Source organism: Neodiprion pinetum, chromosome 6 (assembly GCF_021155775.2).
Source record: "Neodiprion pinetum isolate iyNeoPine1 chromosome 6, iyNeoPine1.2, whole genome shotgun sequence".
Taxonomy (NCBI): Eukaryota; Metazoa; Arthropoda; class Insecta; order Hymenoptera; family Diprionidae; genus Neodiprion; species Neodiprion pinetum.
This window is the reverse complement of record NC_060237.1, coordinates 22,677,212-22,693,781: the sequence shown is the minus strand read 5'-3', so window position 1 is coordinate 22,693,781 and position 16,570 is coordinate 22,677,212. Positions and strand designations below refer to the sequence as shown.

Sequence of the window (16,570 nt, the reverse complement as noted above, 5' to 3'; positions counted from 1 at the left end):
TTATCAATTCGATTACATTCTCCGTTTTTATTTTTTTTTTTTTTAATTCTCAAGTTGTGACAAACTTGATTTTCACACGAATCCTTCCCATACCACCATGATACATTGACACGAATCACAATATTCGACCAATCACTTGCTTGCATGACGTTTCACATTTTATACTTGCAGATTAGCTAGTTTTGATTGGTAAATCGGCCGAGCGGTTGATTGAAAAACCTGCGTTTACTTGGTTTCAGAATTGAACAATATACAATGCTTATCGTGAAATGCTTATTTACAGTGATACCTTAGAATCTGGTGATACGTGATTATAACTACACTTTGAATTTCAAGATTTTTCCAGCCGCTCAATCGATCGAACACATTTTCATTCAGTGTACTTATATACATATACGTATATCTCTACATGTATGTATATATTTATACTCAATTTACATGTCAATATCATTTACTCCAATGCCTACGCTTATTCTGTATAGCCTGAAAAAATTTGTTTCTCTGTGGTTCGTATTCTATTCTTTCGGACTTGTTTAGTCACTTCGGAAAAAGGTAGGATATTATAATAGTTATTTGATTCATTGTACGTATTTCTTGTATGGAATCTCTACACATTCATTTCTTACAGCGTCGTACGTTAGACTTGTACGTATACTTGCCGAAGTACCCACGATTATTCTTAGACAACAAAGGACTTTGTCACGCAAAGATAGAGATTGTTAAGACCTGAAGCAACGTGCACGCTCTACGAACCATGAAAGCGGAACGCATTGTTATCGGGCACTTCATAGATACCTATTTATCTCGAGAATGTCGATAGAATGAAATTAAAATTGTTAATATTAATAAGACGACGTTGGCGAAAAACGTTTTCAATGAAGAATAACAAGTTATGAATTTTGGTATTATCCACGCGCACATTTGCACGTCGATTCTTATTCGGTGGAATAAGTGGAGTGACATTTTCGCGTCACATTGCAGACTTCTGTGTACAATTGAAAAATGAATCTGACGACGGATCAAAATGATATTACGTTTAATATACACGGTATTCCCGGTTTAGACGGTACATCTCTGTTTGGCATTGATCTGTGAATGCGAAGCAATGTGGTATTCGTGATGTATCGTGCAATGAGAATGTTGCATCGCAAATGCATGCAATCGTGACGTGATACTTCTGGCGAACGGAACACGTATACCTACCTCATACGAGAAAGTTGACACGACTGTCTCCCCCAATCCTTAAAACACTCGCTATACTTCAGGCAATGTGTGTTTACTAGCTTATCGAACTTTGGTCTATGAATGGATGGCAGTAAAAAGTACACAGAGTGGTTCCTGGAGTAACAGATTTATCTTAGCTTTTCACACCTCGATACGGTACTCCTTCAATGATCATGTGATTGAGAATTTGAAAGTCCAGCAGCATGTAACGCAGTTCTTTTTAGCAATTTAAAATTCTCTCACCCCAAATGAACCAAAAATTTCATTATTGTTACATAAAAACAGATTTGATACCTCTAGGAAAATTGAGTGAGTAAAACATCGTTTCCAAACGATTGGCTTGTTTCACGAAAAACGGATCCTCTGTTACCTGGACCACCTTGTGTACCAAGTTGACGACGTTATTCAAGTATAGAGTATTATTCGACATATGTGTGCTTCCGCAAATGGTGCCTCTCCTTGGTGTAAATTCGTTTCACGTTACAACTGTTTGGTAGGAGATATCTTTTCTTGTTTTTTCTTAAGGTCTCTCGCGCCGCTAATGGCCAGTTTACTTATACCCACCAGGATAACCTGCGGAAGGTACGTCTCGTGTTGTCACCAACGACTGTACGTACCCCTAATTATAGGACTATAACTACTCATTAAGTAGAGTGAATAAATATGTTTTAGGCATATCTAAGAAAAATCGTGTAATCCGTTATTCGCGGACGTGTAACATATTTTTATATCGTAATTACTTCGTTCTCAAATAACGTTATCGATGACAATTACGGGGTATTCAGTTACTAATAAATTTGTATCCCAATGGACCTTCGAGATGACGGGGTAAAATTTATCCGTAATTATAAAATTCATAACATGCTACATTGATCATATCGTTTTAGGCGACGAGTTGCTTGGCTTGAAAACCATTTTGCGGTTGAAAGAATTATTACTGAATGAAATTTATAGCAAATAGCGCATTTCGTTTCCTCACATTTCAGGCTCACATCATCGAAAAAGTGAAAAAAAAAATAGAAACAAAGTAAAAGAAACGGTACAGTGCAGTGTTCCCGGTCCCCGAGGTCACATATACAATAGTTCAGTTTCGCTCGATGTGTAGCGTTCGCTTAATTAGTAATCATCACCAAGGTTTCGAGACTGCCACAAAGAAGTATGGTAGACGTAACCAAGTGTCCAATTAAAACGAAGTAGAAAGGAGAAGTGAGAAAGTCTTTTGAACCTCCGCGGGGAGACGGAAGATAATCAAGTCGTAGCTCACATAATTCACCGGGAGTTACGTATAGTAATTTGATAAATATCAGAAACAGACTCTGAAATTCATACACCAGTGAATAGAAAACGGACGATAATTCTTTCGCCGAGTGAAATTTAAGAGCTTGCAATTCAGCCCAATCCGTTATCGTACAATTTGATCTTTTCTCGGTTTCAGGCTAGCCTCAGTCTACCAGGGTCTCCCTTCAATCTGAGAAGAGGAAGCCGAGGGAGTCATCAGTTCACGATACGAAACGGCCGAGGAAGATTCGTCGGCCCTCCAGGCGGGGACCGGAAGCCCCTCGTTCTGTCGACGTACCTCGACGCCCAGGAACATCTGCCCTACGCCGATGACTCGAACGCCGTAACGCCGATGTCCGAAGAAAATGGCACCATCGTTGTTCCCGTGTACTACGCAAGCCTCGGCTCCCGACACTCGTCCTACACGTCGCACGCCTCCAGGTTATCCTACACCTCCCACGGGGATCTCCTCGGGGGTATCGCTGGCGCCGGGAAGCCGATGACCAAGGAAAGCCGTCTCAGGAGTAGGTCGGCCAGGCCTCCTTCGGGGAACGGTCACGTTAATGACCAGAACCATAAACACTTTTACGTAAGTATTACAGTCGCAATGGTGATACGTTGGCGAAGTAGGCTGCGTAAGGATACTTTTCACTCACATATTGTCTGTGTGTTTTTTTTTATTCTGACTTACCGCGAATCTTTTGCTTGGAATTTCCGTTTCTTCTTGATGTTGTTTCAGGAGGGAGACATGGAAGATCCAATGGGAAAAGTAAAGCAACAGGACAATCCGTTTATCGAACCTTCTCAACAGCACGCCGTTGTCGATATGAAAGGTGATGTTTTCCAACTGCGTTTCAAATCCGTAGAGATTATTTTCTCCTCATTGGTCAAACTTTAATTAATGACTGGTTATTGGAATTTTTCAATGTAAAACCAACTCGCGGAATTTGGTTTTTGAGCTTATGGGTTCCTGTTACAGATGTTATGGTTCTGAGCGATATCATAGAACAGGCTGCGGGACGGCAGAGCAAAGCTTCGGATCATGGAGGTAATCTTTTGCTTTTTCAATTTTACGTTATTCGTCCTAGTTCGGTGTAAATTTTTTATACGATTTATCGTTAGCGTCACTATTTGGCATATGCCTTTGACAGTTTGTACCTACCTGAGTACTATGTTGTACTATATGCTTATGTGCGTATAGTATGAATGAGTATTTGGTATCCATGTAACATACACACTTCATTACCCACAATTCATATATTGTATATTACCTATATATTATTGTACCTACTGTTTTTGAAATATTTCAACTCGCACCCATGTCAATTTGAAATTTGTTTGCTACACAACCCAGAATTGTCATGCTTCAATTCTTGCATATGTTTTTTGTACCATAACTACATTGTCACACCTTTTCTATGGTTTTTCACATTTCAATCCCATGGTATTTTCGTTTAATTTAGTCTTTGATTTTTTTGTTTTTTTTTTGCATTTCTATCGTCGCTGTAGTAACATACCGGTATATGACGCGCAAAGGGAGTGTTACGGTACATAATGTTTTGATTTCTTAGCCGAGTATGAAAAATTCATTACACATAGCAATGTTTGGCTGTTTACCGTTCGAATTGATAATTATTGAAATTAAGATTTTCGCTAGAATTGATGTAAAACGTTGAGAGTTTTTAGTAAATTGTCAAAATGGTTTCCTCACTTACATTATCAATATTATACGTGATAGCTGTTTTAATTTGCCTGGGTAGTCGATAAATACTATCATATACACGTGCAGAAATCGGTGTTGATAATATATGTACATGTATTTTTCATTACTTGTTTTTGTAATCCGTAAGTATGTGTGTGTGTGGAGTAGATTGTAGAATTTTTGGGGAAAAAGAGTTTTTTTCTTGCGGAGAAGGAAATTATTTTCATCATTTCTTCATGTCGCATGTTTTTCTTTTTTGATAAACCTGCCCAATTCTTGATTGATGAGTTTTTCTACTTTTTCTTTCCCTATTTTTAGGCGATTTTTGCACTAAACTCTTTAGCACTTTGGATATGCACCCGCACATTCTGTACATGAGAAAATTTTTGTTCCTAGTAACTGAATTGCACGTGTTATAGGATGATGGAGATGCATGTCGCAATGCACATAGAGTATAATTTTTGTTATGCATTTGTGTTTCATTGCACTAGTTGCGTTAACGCAAAAATGTATTCGTATATGGAACTAGTATTAGGACCCTATGAATGTGGATGAAAAAGTACTTCTTGCATGTTTAGAATCGATGACTGTTGTTATGACACACTAGTTGACTTGGTGAAAGGGGAAATGATTTACTGGTATACTTACGCTGTGTCGTGTTGAGAGAATCGCGGGATTTTGTTTAACGCCAATCAGATTTCGTATACCAGGAAAGATCTCCGATGGTAGATTGGCTGTTTGATAATAGTCGGTGATAGAAAAAAAAATCACGATATATGCATAGCAATGTCATTGTATAAAGCCCCGCTATCACTTGGAATAGTACCGATGACTTGAAACGTTGTATGCCTAATAAATAAATAGATTGCTTACGCCAAAGAACAATCGCACCGTTTCTTATGCTGATTATAGGAAATCTCTGAGCAAGAGCACTTTATAATTGTGTTAATACAAAATAATACACCTTTTATTGGTATATTAATTTTACGCTGTACTTATTAGCGTTATGATATTTACTTCTAACGAAGTCACGAGTCCGCTCGGGGGTTGTGGGAGGCTGAAACGCTTACGTTATTGGCAGCGCTTCATTTTATGCGACATTATACAAAAGTGCGATCTTGTGACAATATTGAAAAATAAATCCACCTCCCGACGTGGACTTGGCTTAACTATTCGGAATTAACACTCGTAGAGCACAAGGTTGATGACAAACCAACATTTCTGGCAATAAGTAAATCGGTAAATAATTTGTTCGTATCTTACATACGCTCGTATACTATTATAATCGTAGATTCTCCCGCAATAAATAGACAGTCAATAGGTATAACGTAGATGACACAAAAGGTTTGGTGATAGGTATTAAATGTCTCACAATGCTTAAACAGTTTATCGCCACTTCATTAGGTGTGCTTCCAGACATTTTGGTTTTCGTACGAAACGCACAATGGCTAGATTGTTCAGAGTACCAGAATCATGCATGAACTTTGACTATCCTTAATCGTCTCGAGATACTTCTACAAGCATCATTGTCGTTTCGTCGTCGGATGAACGGTCAGAATTCGTTGCTTAAGAATACTCTCTGTAAGCCGGAATTTTCAACAAACATCAGAGTTTGAGATTAACATTATGATATAGATTGAAATTGGAAGAAATAAGTTAAACTCAGAAGCTATGCGCGTCTTCTGATCGTTCTCCATCATTGTCAACAGCCCCCTGGCTTTCCGGTGTTAAGAATTCCGACTCCAAATCTCCTTAAAAAAAGAAATGAAAACAAAAAAACTCTTTCCCCAAAAAAGAGTGGTGGCAAATGAAGTTACTAACACGTGGTTCAGTTTCGATCTATTACTTTCCGACAGAGGACGACGAAGAAGGTCCTGCATTCAAGGAAAAATTATTGGCTCTATGCCTTCGTGGCATAGACATATTTTGTGTCTGGGATTGCTGTTGGGTTTGGCTAAAGTTTCAAGAGTTTGTCGCACTGGTCGTCTTCGATCCTTTCGTGGAGCTTTTCATCACGCTCTGTATCGTAGTCAACACACTCTTCATGGCCTTGGATCATCACGCCATGGACCCGGATATGGACAGGGTACTGAAGTCCGGAAACTACGTGAGTAAAAAAGAAAAAAAAAAAAAAAAAAATGTGAGATGGGGCCGAAATAACTTCCCTCATTTTCGAGTGGCGTCAAATTATCACGTACAGGTACTATCTTCGCGCGCTGTCATTGATCGGCATCTTTTCTCTTTCCAGTTCTTCACAACCACCTTTGGCATCGAAGCAACCATGAAGCTGATCGCGATGAGCCCCAAGTATTACTTTCAGGAAGGGTGGAACATTTTCGACTTTATCATCGTGGCCTTGTCGCTGTTGGAGTTGGGTCTCGAGGGCGTTCAAGGATTGTCGGTGTTGCGTTCCTTCCGACTGGTGGGTGTCGATGATAAAAAGAACCGAGAAGAAAAAAAAAAAAGAACTCACACTCTCTGACGAGAACGACACTTTATGTCACTTGTACACGTAATTTTTCAGCTGAGAGTCTTCAAGCTGGCAAAGTCTTGGCCTACGTTGAATCTGCTTATCTCCATCATGGGCAGAACGGTGGGTGCCTTGGGTAACCTGACCTTTGTCTTGTGCATTATCATCTTCATATTCGCCGTGATGGGCATGCAATTGTTCGGTAAAAATTACACCGACAACGTCGACCGATTCCCGGACGGAGATCTTCCTCGATGGAACTTCACCGACTTCATGCACTCCTTCATGATTGTATTTCGCGTGCTTTGCGGAGAATGGATCGAGTCTATGTGGGATTGTATGCTGGTTGGAGACGTATCCTGTATACCTTTCTTCCTGGCGACGGTGGTCATTGGTAACTTGGTCGTAAGTGTGTTTGTCATTCCTGTTAGTTGTTGTTGTTTGCATTTACCACCGTAGTATCATTATCATGACTCATGACTTGCCTCGGTAACGAGAAGTAATATTTTTATGAAACATCCGTATGAAATGTTGACCAAAAAATAGGTTCTCAACCTCTTCTTGGCCTTGCTCTTGAGCAACTTTGGTTCGTCGAATCTATCGGCACCTACGGCAGACAACGATACGAATAAAATCGCTGAAGCTATCGACAGGATAGCACGATTCATACAATGGGTGAAGAGAAGTCTGTTTAACCTGTTTAAAATGATGCGAGCCAAGTTCACCAATCAGATATCCGATCAGGCGCCAGGTGAGGGACCGTCCAACAGTTGGAAAGAAGGTTTATATCCAATCAGATCGCTTGCTGTGTGCGCTGTTGTAGTCCGTCTCGCTGTCTTGGCTCCAATTTTTCTTTCATGTGGTCTTTTCAAGTTCTTTTCCAAGTATACCTGCCAACCGGAGGAGCATTTCGAAGCGGTACCACTTTGTAAACTATACGGTTTTAAGGAGTTGTTACGAACTTCTTTCATGCGCGAGGATTGAAAATTAATTTTTTCCACTAGTAAAACATCTTGTTGGCAGGTCTTTACTCTTTTCGTATTATTTTGCGTTTTTCGTATCACGTTCGTAAATCAAAGGGAATAAAATGAGAATGAAAAATAAACGATAAAACGAAAGTACACGGTATTTTTTATTTTTTTTTGGATAAAATTTTGGCTAGTTGCTAGTCGCTTTTATAAGTTGGATTTGAAGTGGATATGACCGATATAAGCTAGATAAAGTTGAAAAATTACCCATCGTTATCAGTTGTTAATTTAACTAATATTATTGTTTGTCCATTTATTTAAATTCTTATTCAGTTTATTTCACTGTGTAGTGGCGTTCACTTTGAGTACCTATATGGTATTTCGAATTGACAGAATTCCATAGGTTAATTCAGTTGCATGCATTGTGAACAAAATTTAATTTACCGTTTGGCAATGCAGTGAGAGTAAAATTCGATCAATGATAGAATTGCAATTATTAAGACAAGAACTCACTGCCGAATGTTATCTGGCGTTTGAATATTTTATCTTGACAAGAAATTAAGAGATTTGAAGTTGACTAAAAGAGGTAGAAGAGTATTGGAATTGTGTAAAGAAAAATTAGTCGTTATTAAATAATCGAAGAAGGTTTTGTGGTTTAAGTGATGTCCGGACGTTTTTATACCGCTAATAAAAAAGGATGTGGAATTCTGGGTGACTGTGCAGATGGAATCGATCGCGATGGAGATTTAGATCTAGCGGATGGTGAGCTAGATGGCTACAGAGATAAGAAAAATGCTAAAGATCTTAACAATCAACTAGAAGTGGCTATTGGCGACGGCATGGAATTCACCATCCATGGTGAGGATGAAATCGCGGAAGTTCTTCTCTTTCGCATACCTTTACTGTCTAGTGTTTATCGGGGAAAGAAATCATATTTATTTTTATACACCTTCGACGTAACTGCGTTAACATTTCTGTTAGTAAAAACCTGAAGCGAAGAATCGTCAGGAAGTTAAGATGATTGATCACAGATTTCGTATCCGAGTCTAAAACCATCGTGATATTAGTCGATCAATCTTCGAAGTCCTCCCGATTCTTCGTCTCTGGAATTACAAGTTTCAACAGTTCATCACCTGCACCGTGACTGGTCAATGTCTTCAACGAGCACTAAATGTGTCTGGATGTTTCGTGGCGTAGACTTAGTCGCGTTGCACAATGTCATTAATTTTATGGATATTTCCGTTTCCAAAGGAGACCTGAAAAACAAATTGAAAAAGGGAAAACTGTGTATGAACAATACGAAGGCGATCGGTAACTCAATAAATCATCACGACAATAGAATGGAACACGAGTACCTGAATCATCACGAGGAAGACACGATAAGGTCGGTACCAATGGAGACGTTCATAAGTAGTCAGAAACTCTTGTTCCAAAGATGCGGAGTGTAAAAAATACCAAATTTCTATTACAGTCATAAATCGTACGGTAGTCACAATAATCGTCCGTTCAAGGACGAGAGTCACAAAGGAAGTGTCGATTCGTTAGACGGCGAAGAGAAGAAAGACGCGAGCAAGGAAGATCTCGATCAGGAAGGTTCGTTACTAGGTATTGACAGAAGCTCACGATTCATTAATCCTCTTCCCCGTATCCGCTGATCCTTCAGGACCCATTCAGTCGTACAATAGCGTTGAGATTTTTATCGTCTTCGGCAGGTCGTCGTGCAAATCAATGTGCTTTAACGTCCACTTAGTCCTACCAAGTTCCTCACGGTTGAATTTACATAAATATCGATTCTTCGACAGATCTAGAGGAAGACGGTGAAGAAGGCGAAGAGGAGCTGCACGGAATTATCCGGACTGACGAGGAGATAATCGAAGCCGACTATCCTGCTGACTGCTGCCCGGATAATTGTTACAAAAAGTTTCCGTTCCTGGCGGGTGATGACGACGCTCCTTTCTGGCAAGGATGGGCCAATTTGCGGCTGAAGACTTTCCAATTGATAGAAAACAAGTATTTCGAGACGGCCGTTATCACGATGATTCTGCTCAGCAGTTTGGCTCTGGTAATATTTACTTAGTTGAGTGTGGCGCGAAGTTGGGTCGATGAAAGGAATTTGAAATTCACTCGAGCACGTCTATTTTCGTCCATCGACAGGCGTTGGAAGACGTCCATCTTTCGTCCAGACCGATTCTTCAGGATATACTGTACTACATGGATCGAATATTCACCGTAATTTTCTTCATCGAGATGTTGATAAAATGGCTCGCCCTGGGATTCAAAAAGTACTTCACTAACGCGTGGTGCTGGCTTGATTTCATCATCGTCATGGTAAGAGATTCAGCAGTGATAAATAATACCGTTGTTCGTTGACGTGTCGAGACGCTGTGAAAGAATATCTGAGAAACGAATAAAACCGTCAATCTCGAGAGAATATAAAACCGACGTCAGAGGCCGAGATCAATCTCGGCTTTATCCGTGAAAAATAAAACTCGTCTTTAAAGCTCGTAAAGCTTGTGCACAAATAGTTTACCAGCGGGGAAAATTTATTCTTTCACCGTTTCATCCTGTCTTTATACATATATAGATCAACAATATTTCCCTCCAGATAAAATGTCACTGGCATACATTTTTCTGTTCCTATACTTACACTGTCTTTTAGCAAGTATATATTTCCAGATAATATTCCAGCTCTACGGTAGGCGATACAGATGCGATAACTCGAATAACTCAACGATTCCTTATCATAATTCCTGAATCAGTTCGAAGACTTTGCGATAGTCCAAACCATCCGCGAATTATACTCCATTTCCGCAATGAATTTTTTCAACTTTCGACGCACTATTGCAAAAGTTTCGAACTGATAATCCCATGGTTGTGTCATTACAGCAACCAGAATAATGTGTCAGGGGCGAACGTCAACTCGAGGTTGATCGTTCAATCGCATACGGTCATTTCTTGATATACCTATACCTAAGTGTGTGGGCAACGTATATGCGTATGTATATACATATATATGTACATACATATGTATATATACACATGTATATTAAAATGTATAACGTATGAGTTAATGACGATAGCTATCACTGATCAACTTGGGAGCAATCTGGGCTGGTGCGGCAGACATTCCGGCGTTCCGCTCAATGCGAACACTTCGGGCATTGAGACCTCTCCGAGCAGTCTCTCGTTGGGAGGGAATGAGAGTAAGTCATCGGTACAACGAGGATTGAAAATATCCAACCGGTTCCCGCGCTCCGGTTTCATCCAAATTCCAACTTGATCCCAAACACCGCAGATCGAACGACAAATAACAATTACTCAAGTCTGACGTTCAATTCTACGCTGCGTATATGTTTCATCATACTTAAATAACGATGAGAATGATAATAATAACAATAACGCTGATAATCATCAGGATAACATTCGCATATTCTTGCAGTAAAATATAGCTCTTTTCTTTAACGGATCTCAAACTCAAGGCTAAACGAGGTTCTAAGCTTGATTGTGGTGCTTGATTAACAGTTAACTGCCGCTTACGAATTTCTCGGAGAAAATCAGAAACTTAATAAAAAGAAACTTGTCGGGTGGTAACGATGACGCGTTTATCTATAATTAATCAATGAACTAGCGATGTGCCACGTAGAATTGTCGGTCGTAAAGATCTGTAAGCAAACTTGGCTTTAGCTTATCCCCATTATTGAGATCCCCAGCTACACTGTAGCATACCGTGGTGTGCTTAATTATGGCGTGCGGCGGCACACTGACGTCCAAATTCAATCTACTTGGTGTCTGCACTGGTACTGGAGTCTTTGTCGTACTAAGCTATGCCGTGTACGCCTTTTTCTATATACAAATTTTCATATCAAATAATTGTTGTGCTCCGTGAAAGTATGCTTTGTATGTAACGTACAAGCTCCCTGAGTGTCTTTACTTAGCCTTCCTTATTACATAACCAACGCCCGCCGATGACGGATAGAAAACAATACATAAAAATTAAATCTTCAAATTTTTTCACAGCCGATATTATCGCTCGATCTGAAAATTATCATACACGTTACGCGTTGTATAGACATTTCAAAAATCTTTCATCTCCGTCGCATTTATCTGTTTGCGGTTGGCGTCGGTCTGCGTTTCCACGGTACGCGGATTTCTTGATACTAACAATTTTTCACCAAATCTTTCTCGCGATTAACAGTGACTTGTGTTTCAATTTAATTCAATTTGTATACCACGTTCTTACGAGAGTGAAAAATAAAACGGCGGTTTCGTTTGGTAAATTTGTACCGCTTAACGTGGAAGTTTCGCAGTGGTTTCGAAATGTTTAGTCTGTTTCAGGATGGAGCCGATTGTTCGTTGTCTTTTGAATAAAAAAAAAACACTCTGTACATTTCTGTCTCTCGTCTGTTATATATGTGTATATACATATAAACATACATTTATGCATATGGTTATATACATGTATACATATATATAATCGTTTCCTGATTGTTGCTGCTGCTACACTGTCATTTTCTGTATTCTATACTTACTAATTTTCTACAGTTTGGTGACCCTGACACCGCTATACCTCTAGAGTTTTGACTAAAATCAGACATTTAAATATTTAATATAACCATCAACAATTATGAAGATAATAACGATAATTATTATGACAATAAATCTGAAGTAAAGGAAATTAGGAAACCAGCCTATCTACTCATACATTATACCGATAGCATAACCGCCGCCGGGTTCGTCCGCTTCGTCCGCTTCGTCGTCGCCCCGTGTGATGAAAAAATTGATATCTCACCGCCGATCGTCTGTGCAACTGTTTTACTTGTTATAATTGTTCCTGTTACTGTTGTTAATAATTGATGAGTTAATAATTTGGGTGATGAAGGATGAAAAGAAAAAAAGAAATGAAGGAAAGAAAATAGAAGTAAAAAAATTGAATGAAACGTAAAATTACGAGGACGTGAAATACCGAACGAACTTTAGTTCTGACTTCTGCGTAGCTTCTACCTTGCTATGACTGTTTCTCGCCTGCAGGTCTCCCTCATTAACTTCGTAGCGTCGCTCTGTGGCGCAGGGGGAATTCAAGCCTTCAAAACAATGCGGACCCTAAGAGCCCTAAGACCGCTCAGGGCGATGTCTAGAATGCAGGGGATGCGGGTATGTAGCGTGCGAAGCGTCTCAGCTGACCTTGTCCAAGTCTCTTTTCTCACCCGTCACGTATATTGTTGATAAATAGTTTCCGACGTTCCTTTTTGATGTCATCTCTATTGCCGTAGTGATATATATATTATCATTCATTTTGTCGCATATTATAGTTTACATATTATATATATATATAATATATATAATATATATATAGATTAGCGCCCCTAGGGCGAAAGCTACGTTTACATTTAATATCGTTATGGCACAACGCTGGGCACCTTCGAGTATACTTCGCTTCGATTTCAGTGGCATCTTCATCGATGAATATGACTCTTGCGGTTCGTCACATTTTCAAAGTTATGCTTCAAAGCTGTCCAGCGTTTTTTGTATTTTGTCAAGTATATTTACATGCAAAGCTTGCGAGCGACGATGATGTTGCACTAAAAATCATTATTCGTATCGCGTATTCGATTTTGTTCAGACCGACATTGCAGTTTCTCAATGAAACTATTCGCGCACCGATCTGATTAATAATTTTCTCGTCAAACGCAAGCTGGCCGATGAAAATACAATAATTATGTAACAATGAGAATGAATGCATTACATACGTACATAGCTTAAGACAAATAGACGATATATCGCAATATACACACACGCACATAAAACACGTTTCATCTGCGTCATTGAAGAATTTCGAAGAGAAGATCAACAACAACAAAAACTGCAAAAAATTCAAACATGCATTAATCACAGAGTTTCGCAAACTGATCAATAGCAGCCGATTAGATCTCATTTTATTTTTCTGTTCAAACCTTATTCGAATAGATTCATGCTCAGGTACCCGAAATATGACATAGTGATAATAAGGTCGCTGAGACATTTGATTTAAGAATCACGTTCATGCCCAACCCCGACACGTCAAGCCCTTTTTACTGTAAAACTCGCCGTTTAACCGCATGACACACTGGCTTTTATACTTCAAATCTATCTGAGATTCTCTATTATGTCGCATGATACTTTCTGCTTGCATCTAGTGGGCCTTAGCATTGCTTGAAGTGAATGTGTCTTGTTTGTACATGTTCGTAATCTCGGGAGAGTTTTTTTTTATGTATATCAGAGACAGGAGCTTGAGCAACGAGAAGTTGTTTGCTATAAAAACAACGGTGTCAGTTGTTATTGTTGAGTATTCAAAAGCTGTTGTTTTATTTCTTGTTTAATTCGAAACAGACACATGCTTAATTTAAAATTAACGAAGACAAGAATATTTCTCGTCTGCTTCTTTCGCTCTTGTTAGAGTTTCGGTAATTGTGTCACGTTTTGAGAGCGTAAAAAGTACCAATAAGCAGGCAGATCCATACAAATATAGAGCATTGCTTGTCGCACAATATTTAAGAATAATCAAATCAATTTACCAACCATTCAGCTAAAGGTACGAATGAGATTATACTCGTATTTTATTCAGGCATTGATTTTGAGCCGCGTGAGTATCGCAGAATTGAATTTTCAGCTTTTGATGTATTTTTGCAACATTCTGAATTAGTCTATTGTTTTGCAATATCAAAGAATCGTAGTAACATACACGCGAGAGTTATTCGCAACTTCAGTATTCTTACAAATTTAGCACAAGTCTTTTTCGCGTGGGGTTAGTTACATCTGAGCACAAAAGATTATAGCCGATAGTTTGACACAACGAGATTTGGTTTAATAAAAAAAAAACTGCACGTACATTAGAGGCAATTAGGAAAACACAAATCAGAGCAGCGTAGACCAATAGGGTTGCAGTGCATCTTATAAGTTTTTGAGAATGTCAATTTCGATAATTATTGATCTCAATATATTTGCCGAATTCTTAAATACACCGTGAATTTTCATCCTTCGCGTAACTCGGATTTCGCGAGGAAACGAAAAGAAAAGAAACGAGAACAGAATCGACTGGTTCGATCGATGTTCGAATAGTTAAAATTCGGAATTTATACGAACTGCAAAATGACTATGCCTGAATCTCTCACGTCGTGAAGTCTGAAAATTCATAAAGATATAAATATATATTCAAATCTGATTTGCAACTGGTCCAACGTTAGAATGCATAGACTGCGTTGGCTTCCAGTCAATCTTTCTAACGAATTGTACCTTGTAGGTGGTTGTAAACGCTCTGGTGCAAGCAATTCCGTCTATCTTCAACGTGTTGCTGGTGTGCCTGATATTCTGGTTGATTTTCGCCATAATGGGGGTTCAGCTATTTGCTGGAAAGTACTTCAAGGTAAGCGTGAACGGTCATCGGCATAAATTGGTCGTAATGTAATTCGTGGGGTGTTTTCAACCTTGACCTTTTGCCTTCCAGTGCGTGGATGCGAACAAAACGACGCTGAGCCACGAGATAATACCAGACAGAAATGCTTGTATAGCTGAAAATTACACCTGGGAAAATTCGCCGATGAATTTTGACCACGTCGGTAAAGCTTACCTGTGCCTTTTCCAGGTGGCAACGTTCAAGGGATGGATACAGATAATGAACGATGCGATCGACTCGAGAGACGTAAGCATTGATAAATTATCGGAAAGAATGCTCGATTTGTCGTAAAAATTGAATCGCTAATCGATTAAATCCACGCTCAGAGAGTAAGGGGGAAATGCGAGTAACAAAAAGTTCTTACGGAAGCGTGATTGTTTATTACAGGTGAATAAACAACCGATTCGCGAGACAAACATCTACATGTATCTCTACTTTGTCTTCTTTATTATATTCGGGTCATTCTTCACTCTGAATTTGTTTATCGGAGTTATCATCGACAACTTTAACGAGCAGAAGAAGAAGGCCGGCGGGTCGTTGGAAATGTTCATGACCGAGGATCAGAAGAAGTATTACAACGCCATGAAGAAAATGGGAAGCAAAAAACCACTCAAGGCTATACCACGACCTAGGGTGAGTGATCGTCACTGAGTCTTGCAAATCATTCTGTACAAATTCTTCCCGACTTATCAGTGATGTTAGCCGTATACCTCTCGAAGATGGAAAAAAGAGTAACTAATCGTGTATGAAAGTAAAATGTAATTAATTATGTTTCATTAATATTTTGCAGCAAAGTTGCAAGTATTTTTCATCAACTTTCACACCATAGTAGACAGAATTTTTTCCGACTTCCACGTAGCGAATAGATGTATTTATATACCTACAAATAACGGATTTAGACGATACCACGTACCTATATCACGCATATGGCTAAGACACACGTTCCTCGATAGGCAATAATTACCTATGGTTTTTCCCAAATCATTTGGCAATCCTATAGCATATGCTTGTCGCCTCAACGATATCTAGTGCCGAGTAGTATCTACATATACACATATATTATATATATACATGACATCTATTTCGAAGCGAGTTAACGTTTGTTATTTTCTTTTATTTTCAGTGGAGACCTCAAGCGATAGTGTTTGAAATAGTGACGGACAAGAAGTTTGATATGATAATCATGTTGTTCATCGGACTGAACATGTTGACAATGACACTGGATCATTACCAGCAAAGCAAAACATTCAGTGATGTGCTGGATTACCTAAACATGATATTCATAGTGATATTCACCAGCGAGTGTCTGATGAAGATATTCGCCCTTCGTTACCACTATTTCAAGGAGCCGTGGAACCTGTTTGATTTTGTTGTCGTTATATTATCAATATTAGGTAATGTACCGTAATGATAACATCAGTCATATGACCCCAATGAAACTGCTCATATGTCAAATGAACCCTGATCGCTCTTCGCTACGTGCCAATTACACTATATTT

The 16,570-nt window shown here is 39.1% G+C and overlaps 1 protein-coding gene across 19 annotated transcripts in view; it reads left to right on the top strand.

The window, feature by feature from the left end:
• Window positions 1-16,570, top strand: part of para (sodium voltage-gated channel paralytic) — a 68,055-nt gene that overhangs the window by 41,184 nt on the left and 10,301 nt on the right. For 2 of the 19 annotated variants that reach the window (XM_046633524.1, XM_069137410.1), the window contains 17 exons: window positions 2,660-3,091; window positions 3,242-3,335; window positions 3,482-3,550; window positions 6,061-6,311; window positions 6,453-6,626; window positions 6,729-7,079; window positions 7,221-7,425; window positions 8,366-8,500; window positions 8,897-9,026; window positions 9,114-9,247; window positions 9,445-9,704; window positions 9,797-9,970; window positions 12,671-12,793; window positions 14,919-15,041; window positions 15,123-15,317; window positions 15,459-15,704; window positions 16,195-16,465. In XM_046633524.1, the coding sequence (XP_046489480.1) occupies window positions 2,660-3,091; window positions 3,242-3,335; window positions 3,482-3,550; window positions 6,061-6,311; window positions 6,453-6,626; window positions 6,729-7,079; window positions 7,221-7,425; window positions 8,366-8,500; window positions 8,897-9,026; window positions 9,114-9,247; window positions 9,445-9,704; window positions 9,797-9,970; window positions 12,671-12,793; window positions 14,919-15,041; window positions 15,123-15,317; window positions 15,459-15,704; window positions 16,195-16,465 (3,367 nt within the window). Of the gene's footprint in view, window positions 1-2,659; window positions 3,092-3,241; window positions 3,336-3,481; window positions 3,551-6,036; window positions 6,312-6,452; window positions 6,627-6,728; window positions 7,080-7,220; window positions 7,456-8,302; window positions 8,501-8,893; window positions 9,027-9,113; window positions 9,248-9,444; window positions 9,705-9,796; window positions 9,971-10,722; window positions 10,846-12,670; window positions 12,794-14,918; window positions 15,042-15,122; window positions 15,318-15,458; window positions 15,705-16,194; window positions 16,466-16,570 lie in introns of all 19 variants that reach the window. The other 17 variants (XM_069137414.1, XM_069137406.1, XM_046633523.1 and 14 more) reach the window with 14 other exon arrangements.